The sequence below is a fragment of the Dromiciops gliroides genome, chromosome 5, assembly GCF_019393635.1.
Source record: "Dromiciops gliroides isolate mDroGli1 chromosome 5, mDroGli1.pri, whole genome shotgun sequence".
NCBI lineage: Eukaryota > Metazoa > Chordata > Mammalia > Microbiotheria > Microbiotheriidae > Dromiciops > Dromiciops gliroides.
Window position 1 is genome coordinate 242,698,508 of NC_057865.1, and position 12,362 is coordinate 242,710,869.

A 12,362-nucleotide genomic window follows, 5' to 3' on the forward strand; every position below is an offset into this window, starting at 1 on the left:
TCATGAATCCATGAAATTAACCACCATTGCAGGAAACAAAGATAAGAAAAACCAAGCATTTTGTTGGAAAGAAAGGGTGGAAAGAAAGAAGGAAGGAAGGAAGGAAAGAAAAGATGGAAAAGAAAGAAAAGGTAGAAAGAAAGAAAAGATGGAAAGAAAGAAGGAAAGGAAAAAAGAAAGAAAATGTGGAAAGAAAAGATGGAAAGAAAACATTTGAGAAAAATGTCTCTTAAAGAAAGCAGATGCCAACATTTTGCAAAGCCCATACCAGTGTTTCAAGGATCCTGAGCATAGAGTGGATTATTTTTAGTATCATGGCAGATATAAAAAGAGACAGGTCTATAACTCACATTGTTTTCCACATGAATTCAAAGCCAATCCTCTATAAACCAAACAGAAGATTTAGAGTAAGCACCTTTGAAATGATCAAATGGCACCTCTACCTCCTACCCAAGCCTCCCAAAGAACCTCTGCTCCCCCAAACAACATACTTGTCCTCACTGTTCCAGAAATCGGTTGGCTGTAAGTTCTCCAGGATTCACCGCTGACAGTTCTGACACTGAATTGATAGAATCGTCCTGGATGAAGACCGTACACAATGCGCCCCTTTGATTTTCTGTTACTGTAGGGGTTGAAGATGGTGAGTTGGTCTCTTGGAAACCACTGTAGCTCAAAGTCATCATAGTCTGTCCAATCTGGTGGACCTCGCCATGTGATGGCCAGGGAAGTGTTTGCCACATCAGCAAAGGACAAAGTACTGGGAGGCCTTGGTGCTATATAGAAAAAGAAATTGAAGAATTACGTGGGTTTTATAAAGTACATGTTGGGTCTAAATGATTTTTCTTGTAGGTTTCCTATTATGCCTCATATTATAGTCCCCTTGGACAAGGAAATGAAAATTTAATTTATTTCAAAAAGCAGCTATCAACATTAATTTTATTATTAATTTATTACTGATAATGTTAATTTAATATTGTTATTAATATTAACCAGCTTCCTTTTATGTGTTGTCTCCCTCCTTAGCTTATGAGTTCCTAAAGGGCAGGAATTTGTCTCATTCCTTTCTTTGTATCTCCAGCACTTAGCATAGTGCCTGATGCAGAGTAGGCTTGACTTTACTATTGAGGAGAGCTATGGGACCAGAAATTGAACCATTCCCTCCAGTGACTTACTTTCTACTGGGTGGCTTACATTTACATAGGTGAATAAGTACAAGATAATTTTAGGAGGGAAAGAACCACTGGCTAGGAGGGAGGATCAGGAAAGGCTTCCTATAGGAGGTGGCATTGGAGCTGAACCCTGAAGAAAGCTAAATTCCAAGCAGTGGAGGTGAGGAAAAAGCAGATGGTTCTAGGCATGGGGTACAGCCGGTGCAAAGGTATTAAGATGGGAGATGTCATCCTCAGTTCCGGAAAGTGGGCTGATCTGGAATACAGTGTTTGTAGGGGGAGTGATGACAAATAAGTCTAGAAAGGTAAGTCAGCAGGAGGCTGTGCAGTATTTGTAATGCCAAAATGGAAACTGGGTTGATTCTGAGTAGCACACCCATGCTTTTCTTGTTTGTCAAGTTTTAAATTAAAATTTAATGAGAGGCTGTGGGGAGTAGTATGTAGAGTTGACCTCAGCATCAGGAATACCTGGATTCAAGTGAAGCCTCTTATGCATACTGCTCCGACTTGGTAAATCACTCAAATTCTCAGTGCCTGAGACAATTCTCTAAGATCAGAAGAGAAGGTGCCAGTCTGCATTAGGAGAGGGAGCTTCCTGATCTAGGCATTCCATAAGCCAATGAAATCACAAATAGAGTCTTTATTCCTATAAATGGTCATATGATCACAAATCCTATCGCCAAAGAACCCCCAAATGTCTCATATGCTGCTTCTGTTTTGGCCATGTGAACACCTCATCTGTTCCACTCTCAGCCCAGGTGGATACCTGGACAATGGTGGCTGAGCATCTTACCTGTTCTGCTCTCGGCATTGATGGTATTGGTGAGGTCACCACTATGAGTCACCACACTCAGAGTATACTTTCTCCCAGGAACAAGGCTAGAGAAATGTCTTTCCGTGAGGTCTTTTGCCTTCCAGTTTTCCTTCCGGGTGCCATTAGGATTATAAAGAATCAGTTCATATGAATCTAGGTCCCCAGGGGCAGGACTCCAGGTGAACCAGAGGCTGTCTGTCGTGTTCTGGTTGAATCCCTTGAGATTGTTCACTGGGGCTGGGACTGAAGCAAAAAGGGAAAATTACTGCTGAGTGCACAACAGTGACAAACAAAGGCTTCTGGGAGCATGAGTGTCAGGTTTAGTTTGAGTGGCAGACATGCTGATCTTTCTTCCTCATCTGGGAGTTTAGGTACATTTGGGTGTATCAAGAGTAGGGTCATAACCTCTAAACACCCTAGGCTCGCTGACTTTAGTCTGCATCTGAATCATTTAATCCTATCAAGCTGAATTGTCACACAGGGTCTACCCAAGAGACAAGTAAATGAGATTTGATTTTATTTCTTCAGTCTTCCCTTTCTGGGCCCCTTCAGACACTCAGGGATCACTGAACTCTTTTCTTTACTCTGACCCCTTATCAAAACCTGTTATGAAATCAACAGTCAGGGCAGGGCTGGTCATCAGCCATTTATACCCCAGCGTGAATGTGTCACCTTTCCCAGGGGCATTTACACTTCCTAATGATCACTAATTACAAAAATGAAAGGCCTTCCCTCTCTCTGAGCAAAACATCTGGTTAATTCAGCGAAATAAAAACCGTATATCAACTGAGCAAAATTAAAAATTAAAAATAGCCCCACCATTTATCTTTCAGCAAAGGAACCTGATGATTTCCCACCCACCTCCATATCCTTTTCAAATTCAGAAGAGAAATTTCCATGGGAGGAGGGGGGACTTTTTTTTTGGACCCTTTTACAAGCATCTGAAATCACAACGTACAAACTGTTACCTACATAATTGAAGGATGAGGAAATAAGCTTCTTTATAGGTCTTACTATGCTCTAGGCACTGTGCTAAGTGCTTTACAAATATTATTTTATTGGATCCTCACAACAATCCTGTGAGGTAAGTCCTGTTATTATCCTCACTTTACAATTGAGGAAACTGAGGCAAAGAAAGGTTAAGTGACTTTTCCAGGGTCACGCCAGTATCTGAGGCTGGATTTGAACCCAGGTCTTCCTGACTCCAGGCCCACTTCTATCCATGGTGCCACCAGCTGTTGCTAAGATGAGGCCCATATCCCACTTTCATACTCCCCAATTTGGATACATAAGTAGTCAGTCTTTGCTGGTTTACAGGCTATAGAGATCTTCCAATAAAACAGGAAAAGATATCTTGCCCCCTCGTGTCTCCTAAAGCTTTTCAGTTACATATAGATCCTTAGTCACGGGGTTGTTTCAGATACTCATCTCTGGCCTTCCCAGGTTGTATTCTCCCTTCTCTGTTTCCCTCCTCTCCACCTGTTTTGCATTGTGACTGTGCTGATGGAAAGCAGGAATGAAGGTACATGGGAAAGGGAAGGGAGTAACCTGGTGACAGTGAATCAGAGTTCCGGAGAAGAGCAGTGATCATTTTAAACTAAAATACTGGAGTGACAACCAGCCAGTCTGAAAGACTGGGAAAATGTCCCACCCCAGGATATGTATGTGCAAATGTATGTGAATGTGTATGTATATGTGAATGTATGTGTGTATGTGTGTTTATATGTGTATGTGTATATGTATGTATATGTATATATATAGTATATAGATGAAGGCTGCTACATATTTAAATAGTATATAAACAAAGGCTACCACCTCTCTCTGTCTCTGTCTCTCTCTGTGTCTGTCTCTGTCTCAGCATATAAAAGAGGACTACCACATCATGCAGTAGCTGATAGAGACCTGGCCTCAAATCCAAGAAGACCTGGGCTTCAGTTTATTCTCTGACACATAATGGGGCAGCTGGGTGGTACACTGGATAGGATGCCGGGCCTGGAGTCAAGAAGCCTCATCTTCCTGAGTTCAAATCTGCACTCAGATACTAACTAGCTGTGTGACCCTGGGCAAGTCACTTAACCCTGCTTGCCTCAGTCTCCTCATCTGTAAAATGAGATAGAGAAGGAAATGGCAAACTACTCCAGGATCTTTGCCAAGAAAACCCCACATGGGTCTGATGAAAGTTGGACAGGACTTTTTTTCAGTCATGAAAAGTGACACCACCACTACCACCACCACCACCACCACCACCACCACCACCACCACCACCACCATCCTCTTCCTCCTCCTTATAATCATCAACAACAAACAACAACAGACACATGTTGACTGTACAAATAAGGGCAAGTCAGTCAATCATGCAAAACTCCAGGACAATTTCTAAGCTGTAGAGCAGCATTGGTAGAAGTTTCTTCACTGGGAGATTTTCTGCCAATAAAACCACAGCTCAGCCTACCCCCAAGCCCCAAAGGTCACATTATATTTATATTCAGAGTTTGGGAAAAGAGTGATGTGTCTTTTTCTTTTCTTTTTTTTAAAGTGAGGCAATTGGGGTTAAGTGACTTGCCCAGGGTCACACAGCTAGTAAGTGTTAAGTGTCTGAGGCCATATTTGAACTCAGGTACTCCTGACTCCAGGACTGGTGCTCTATCCACTGTGCCACCTAGCTGTCCCATGTGTCCCTTTCTTTAAAAAAAAAAATATATATATATATATATGTATATATATATATACACACTCTATATTGATTCTATTGAATATACATACATACATAAATATTACAATATCATCGAATAGCTATTTTCATAGTACTAAAGCATATGCCAATGGAGAAATGGTAAATTCATTGACACTTTGCTTACTCTATGTTGCTGCTTTGGCAGAAGGGAGGGAGGGGGTGCTTACCTGTTCTACCAAATATAAATGACTCATTTGAAAGCTCCCCACTATGAGTCACAATCACCATTTTGTACATTCTGCCTTGCATCAGATTCTGAAAAGCACAAGACTGAACTCCAGGCTCCACCTTGGCTCTCTCCTGAAGTGTCTTGTCTGGGTTGTACAGGAAGATGTTGTACCAATTTAGTTCACCCTCCGAGGTCGTCCAGGTGAATGCCAGGTGGCTGGTAGAATTCTCCGTGATCCTCAGATTGGTCACAGCTGCTGGGACTGGAATTGGGAATTGGAAAGACTCTTAGAATACTAAAGTCAGAAACAACCATTGGGAGGCAGGGTGATGGGAGTGAAGAGAGAGTTGGCTTGGAAGCCAGGTACCTACCCTAAGCCTAATACCAATCCTTAGTGAGTGGCAGTCATTGAATAACCAGACAATGGTCTTGTAGATGTGATCATTTCCTTTACTGATAAGACATGAAAAGATATCTTGCATGTCCATGTCTCCTAAAGTGCTTCAGTTATATGTGTCCTTGGTCGTGAGGTTGTTTTAAACACTCACCCTTGGCCTTCCTATGCTATACCTTTACACCTTCCTTGGTGATTTTTAAGAGTTGCCAGAAACCAAAATATCAGCTCATTGTAACCAAGTTTTGTTTAAGAAGTGACAGGCACTGGAACCCTGAATTTTCAATGAGAGAGGGCACTCCCAGCTGAGGATCTTCCCCCACAAACGCATTCTCTGCACTTTATAGTCTTTATAGAGAGTTGTCTAGAGCTCTGAGCGGTTAAGTGACTTCCTCAGAGTCCTCAAGCCAGTATGTTTAAAAGCTAAACCTGAACCTGGTTCTTTCTGGCACAAAGATTGACTCTTTAGTTACTACTCAACATTGCCTCTTTCATGAACAATTTTAATTTTAGAAATGTATCACTGAGAGAATTGAACTCTGGTCTTCCTGACTCTGAGGCCAGTATTAAAAAAAAAGATTGCAGTTTTTCAGTCGTGTTTGACTCTTCCTGACCCCATTTAGGGTTTTCTTGGAAAAGATCCTCGAATGGTTTGCTATTTTCTTCTTCAGATCATTTTATGGATAAAGAAACTGAGGCAAACAGGGTTAAATAAATGACTTGGCCAGGGTCACACAACTAGTAAGAAGTGTCTGAGGCTAGATTTGAACTCACAAAGAAGAATCTTCCTCACTTACTAGCTGTGTGACCCTGGCCAAGTCACTTAACCCTCATTGCCCCACCAAAACAAAATAAAACAAAACAAACATAAAAGAAGAAGAATCTTCCTGACTCCATGCCCACTCCATGCTCTACCCACTTCAACACATAGCTGCCCTCTTTTAATTACCTGTCCGTCCTTCAGTTTCAGCCCTAACACTGAAGAGGCCACCACTGACAGTTAGTATTTGTATCTTGTACTTCTTTCCTGGTATTAAATCTTCAAATTTGTGTTGCTTTGCCGAAGCCACCTCCGATTTGTTGCTCAGTAGGGTCCCTTCCTCATTTAGAAGCAGGATGTCATATCTCTCTGCCATGCCAGCTGCTCCTTGCCAATTCACTATCAATGAGTGACTACTGTATGCATTATCTGCATACAATCCCTGGACAGATGCGGGCACTGCAAATACCAACAACAAAGGGGAAGGAAACTGAATCAGGTTAGATTGTCTATAGCGTGATGATTAATTGAGAAAAAATATTTGACTGTCTAGATCCTAGCTTCTTAAACTATGGGTTGTAACCCCATATGGGGTCATGAAACCTGAATGTGGAGGTTGTGAAAAATTTGGCAGCCAATGTTTGAGTTGTATTCCTATTTTATATACCTGTATACCCAGGGTCATGTAAAAATGTCTTGAGTGAAAAGGGGTCCCGAGTCCAACTTTTGATTTAATTTAATTTGATTTGGTTTAAGAAGCTCTCGTCTAGATGAGCAAAGAAACAAAACCCAGTAACTATCTGCTTAAATGATATCTTAAAGTTATAAATCATTTTCCCATAAACAATCTTGTGGAGTATCTACACATGAGAAGGGCTTTAGATAAAGTGGTTCTAGGCCTAATTACCTGGAGAATTTCTTCAATTCTCCATTTCACTCTGTGTCTAGACACAGCTTAGACCACTGATATATCGAAGAGAAGAAAGAGAGGATGATGCTGGTGAATACCGAAGGCCTTGTGAAAAACCTGGGTCCTAAAAGTTTTTGAGACTCTAGAATTCTACCCAATCTCTGTGTTCTAAATGAAGTTTAGAATAATTAGTAAGTTAATGTTTAAGATTTTTTGAGGGTATGAATGAATTCTGCTTCTTGTAAATATTTCTATTCTCAAGGTAAGTTGTACAAGTGAGCTCTTAGTATTTTAAGACATTTCTAGGTGTGAAAGGTAAAACTTGTGAAATGCAAACACATTTCTATTTAAGCAAGGTGCTAATCAAGGCAGAAATCTGTTTAAATGAATGAATAACAATAAGTAGATTAGCTAATTATTGAATATTGGGGTGAAATGAATCTCAAAAACCATTTACTTCAAACTAATTGATAGACTTGAAAATAGAAGTATGACATAATTAAATAATATATAATGTAATATAATATAGTATAGTATAACATACTGTACTATACTATACTATGAAGTAGATGTATAATTCCTGGAATTGGGTACTTGTTCTTCCTTTATCGTGACTGTTAGCTAACTTGTCTTTAGCTGTGATGTGTGTATGTATAATAGATATAAATTTTTACCTTGATGAAAATCATTCTCGAATTCAGAAGAATATTTTAAAACACCTACAGTTATACAACATGAATTAGTATCAGAACCTAAATTTCTATAATCTTTGACAGGTAAAAGTATAACCAGAATTCATTTGGGCACTAATAATTCATTCATTTATTCATTGAACCACATGATTCTTTTCTTTTTTTTTGCAGGGCAATGAGGGTTAAGTGACTTGCCCAGGGTCACACAGCTAGTAAGTGTCAAGTGTCTGAGGTCGGATTTGAACTCAGGTCCTCCTGAATCCAAAGCCAGTGCTTTATCCACTGTGCCACCTAGCTGCCCGAAACACATGATTCTTACAATTAATATTTTCATTTCTTCTATCCAATTTCCAATAATAAGAAAAAATACAAGAGATAAATATGAGAAGGAAACTATGTGAATAATTCTTATCATTGCAATCCATTTAAAAATCATTTTTAAATTGCAAGTTTTACTTTCTGTGCATCTAGATGTTATGTGATTTTATTAAATTTTAGGATTATTAAAGAATGCCTTGTGAACCAGTTTCCCACCATAAGTGGTCTGCTGATATTTTAGATCCTTTGTTCATTTCGACACTTACCTGTTCGACCGAGGGTTTCTACCTGGTTACTCAAGGAACCACTGATGGATTCCACAACGATTTGGTACAGTTCCCCTGCTTCTAATTTGTGAAATGTATGTTCATTGATGTGCTTGGGGATGGTTTGTGAATCAATTTTATGATTTTGCCTAAATGCTGTCACTGTGTATGAATCCACATCTCCTCCACCAGGTGTCCAATTCACTTTCAGGCTGTCTGTCATCCCATTAGGAGAAACGTGTATATTTTTTACAGGACTGGGAGCTAAAGAAAAGTAAAAACAAAAAAGAAGAAAAAATTGAAAGAGACAACTTAGATAATTTCAAACCAAAGTTTTTGCTTGTCTTTTGACCTGAGATTCTCAGGTCCATTGTGGGAACACAAAGAAAGATAGCATGTTTGGAAGGCTCAATCTGGCTTTTCTGCTTGACTTCATCATACAGGTTTAGAGATGAAGGGGAACTTAGAGATAATTGAGTCCAATTCCTTCATTTTAGGGATCAAGATACTGAGTTCCAGAGGGAAGTGACTGGTCTAAGGTCATAGGGACAGGGACAGGGACAGGATCTGTGAATTCAGTGATAAAGGGACCTTACAGATGATGAAACTTCTGTTACCAGTTCTCTTCAACTTATCATCTTAGTGTAGCCTAGAGCGCTGAGAGGTTAAACGCTTTGTCCAGGATCATACAAGCCAGTATGTGTCATAGTCAGGACTTGAACCTAGATCTTCCTGTATTTAAGACCAGCTCTCCTTTCACACTATATCATGATGGGTATCCCAGGTCATGAAGCCAAAGCCGGGGTTTGAACCCGGACAACAACAACAACAACAACACTCTGTAAGATTCTTTAAGCCAATTGAATCATTTGACACTTGCACCAACCCTTGTAGGGAAGGGCTAGAATTCTTCCCATTTTATAGATGGAGAAAGAAAGACTGAGAAAAATTAAATGACTTGCCTGGGGTTACACAGTAAGTGTCTAAGAGAGCATTTGATTCTTGACTCTATGGCCAGGGCCCCATCCACTGTTTCACCTAGACAAGTTCTCTCTGTTGTGCTATTCCCACTCTTATGTTGGCAATGAAGTTTCAGGATAAGACTGGACTCAATGAATAGATGGAGGCATTGGAGGGAAGAGAAACTCAGAGGTCAGGGGCTCAAATATTTAGTAGCAAGAGCAGCCATGTTGCTTCTGCCAGTTCAGGGGGATCTGGGGGTTTCTCGAAAGTGAGGGCAGCTACCTGGAAAACATTCTTACTTCAGGCAAGCAAACTTCCTTTATTTTTAGGCCTCCCAGGGCCCCATCCTTTTCCTCCAGATAAATGCCAGTTTCTCCATCATCTGGCAAGATTTGTCATGACATTTTACCCTTTGCTTGTATTACTTAGGTTGGATTACTTCCTGGGAGTGGGCTGAGGACACTGTTTTCCCTACCAGGTTACAAATTGACACTCAAAGAGAGACTGGGACTTTGAAAGGAAGAACTTTGAAATGAAATGACCTTTAGTGGCTTATAAAAGAATTTTGGCACATTTGAAAAAAACGATAGCAGCAAGGCTATCCTTTGAACAGTTATTTTCTTTTTAAAATTTCACCCTTTCTGTTTCTTCTTTCATAACATGACTAATACAGAAATATCTTTTACATGATTGCACATATATGACCAATACAAAATTGCTTATCATCTTAGGGAGGGGGAAGGGAAGGAAGCAGAAGGTTGGGGGAGAAAATTTGAAACTCAATTAAAAACAAGTATTTTAGGGGGCAGCTAGGTGGCACAGTGGATAAAACACCAGCGCTGGATTCAGGAGGACCTGAGTTCAAATCCTGCCTCAGACACTTGACACTTATTAGGAGTGTGACCCTGGGCAAGTCACTTAACCCTCATTGCCCCATCCCCCCAATTAAAAATTGTCTTTACATTTAATCGGAAAAAAAATGCTATTAAAAACTTTACCCTTTTCCCCATTCATTCCCTGATCTCCACCTACTTGTCTACCCTCTCTTCCCAGAATCAGAATTTTCTTCAGTGTCAGGTGAAGGGCAAACATCATCTTCTTTCTTTATCTTATCTCCTTTTGATTAATGTCCCTAAATGCATCTTAGTTGACCTAGACCTTGATCTCAATCCTAATTCTTTTACAATTATGTTTCCTCCATGTTCTAGTCATCAGACCTTAGTTCTGGCCAGGGCTTTGGGTGAAATGCAGAAATATCAATGCCAATGCACATGGTAGGTTTATTTGAAATAAATGGTCCAACAAACTGTGTCCCTAAGGGAAGCTTGTGGTTGTAGGGGATTGGGAAAGGACGTGGAGTGGGAAAAGTGAGCAAGTGACAGAATTTCTCACTATTTATCTCTGCTTTTTCTCATCCTCCCCACCTTCGTAACTCAGTAGCTACCAGCCTTGGGCATTTTGTCTATACCCTTACTGATGAAATCTGACCTTGAGTTATTCTTTTCTCCATAAGGGAGACAATATTACATTTCACTCACAACCCCACTTTCCTCCTAGGCTGTTAAAACATTTTACTACAATAGTGAAATTGTCTATTTTCATATTTGCTTTATAGTCAGACAAAGTGATGCATCCCAAGTCAAGCAACTAGCCAAGGTCATAGCACAGCTGGAGCTTGGAGGAGGATTATTAAGCTTTAGATAGTGCCTCTATGATTACATTATTAACTATTTCCATGGAAACCCCACTCAATACTGTGTTTCATGAAGGTCCTTTATAGTTTACTCTATTGAATTAAAGCTAAAGAGATAAAGTGAATTACAAAATGAAATTTCTATCATTTGGGCTCTAAGGGCTAGATTCTCAGCCCAAGTAACATTTTGTCCTGTCTTCCAAAGGTGGAACCGTGACCTCAGTTATGTATTGTAATTACACCACATCTATTCTCTTGGCCTGTTCCCAATAAAGAAATGCACTTTTAATTACCTGTTAAGCCTTCGATGAAGGCTGACTTTTGTGCATCTCCACTGATTGTCAAAACAAGAATCTTGTACAAACGCCCCGGGGTTAGCGATGTGAACCGATACTCAGTTGCGGTATTTACAAGGTGAAGGGAAGGAAGGACCTTCACATCATTGAAGCAAAGTTGAATCTCATACTGATCAACATCTCCATCAGCCCGCACCCAGGTGACATGCAGCTCTTCCGTGCTCCTATTACGAAGGGCTAGCTCCTTCACAGACTCTGGGACTGGAGGGAATGGAGAGAGAATACCAGAATGACTCAATGAGAACTAGAAGGACTGGTAGGGGAAATAGTTACATGGATGAAACCACAGATCTCTCAAAGCATTCACATACCCCGCCCCCCCCCCCAATAGGAAATCCATTACACAGTGAAGCTAGGCAGCCGGGTGACTCAGTGTACAGAATGCCTTTGAGTCAGGAAGATCTGAGTTTGAATTCTGCCTTAGACACTTTCTAGCTGTACAACCTAGACCAAATCACTTACTCTCTGTTTGCCTTGGTTTCATCATCTGTAAAGTGGGGATAATAATAGTGCCTACCTCCCAGGGTTGTCATGAGGATCAAATGAGATAAAATTTATAGATTGTCTTGTAAAGCTCAATAGAGATGACAGTGGTTTTTGTTATTGCAAAATTTATTTAAGAACTGTATTCATTGGGGCAGCTAGGTGGCGCAGTGGATAAAGCACTGGCTTTGGATTCAGGAGGACCTGAGTTCAAATTCAGCCTCAGACACTTGACATTTACTAGCTGTGTGACCCTGGGCAAGTCACTTAACCCCCATTGCCCCGCAAAAAAAAAAGAACTGTATTCACACAAATGGAACAGCAACAAGAACTCACTTTTAGACAGAACCAATGAAATAGTAGATAGAGAGCTAGCTTGGAGTAAAGATGAACTGGGTTCAAGTTTTTCCTTTCACAAATGGTATTTAAGTAACTCAGAACAAGTCCCCTGACCTCTCAGTGCCCTAGGCAACTCTCAAGGACAATGATAATTTATAGAACAGTTCTCATCTGTATTTGTGGTGGGGGTTTCCATACTCGAGATATCTCCACACCAAGGAAATTACAAATTTGGTCTAAAAGGGTTTACGCAGCACTTTACATACATTATTTCACCTGATCCCCATAGCAACCCTCCAAGG

General features: G+C 40.4%; 1 protein-coding gene across 2 annotated transcripts in view; it reads right to left on the reverse strand.

Annotated features, from left to right (window-relative positions):
• The window catches only part of PTPRB (protein tyrosine phosphatase receptor type B), a 161,650-nt gene that overhangs the window by 50,532 nt on the left and 98,756 nt on the right, over nt 1–12,362 (reverse strand). For both annotated transcript variants that reach the window (XM_043965208.1, XM_043965207.1), the window contains 6 exons: nt 11,176–11,439; nt 8,227–8,490; nt 6,230–6,499; nt 4,885–5,148; nt 1,963–2,226; nt 492–773 (listed from right to left, as the gene is read on the reverse strand). In XM_043965208.1, the coding sequence (XP_043821143.1) occupies nt 492–773; nt 1,963–2,226; nt 4,885–5,148; nt 6,230–6,499; nt 8,227–8,490; nt 11,176–11,439 (1,608 nt within the window). The remainder of the gene's footprint in view (nt 1–491; nt 774–1,962; nt 2,227–4,884; nt 5,149–6,229; nt 6,500–8,226; nt 8,491–11,175; nt 11,440–12,362) is intronic.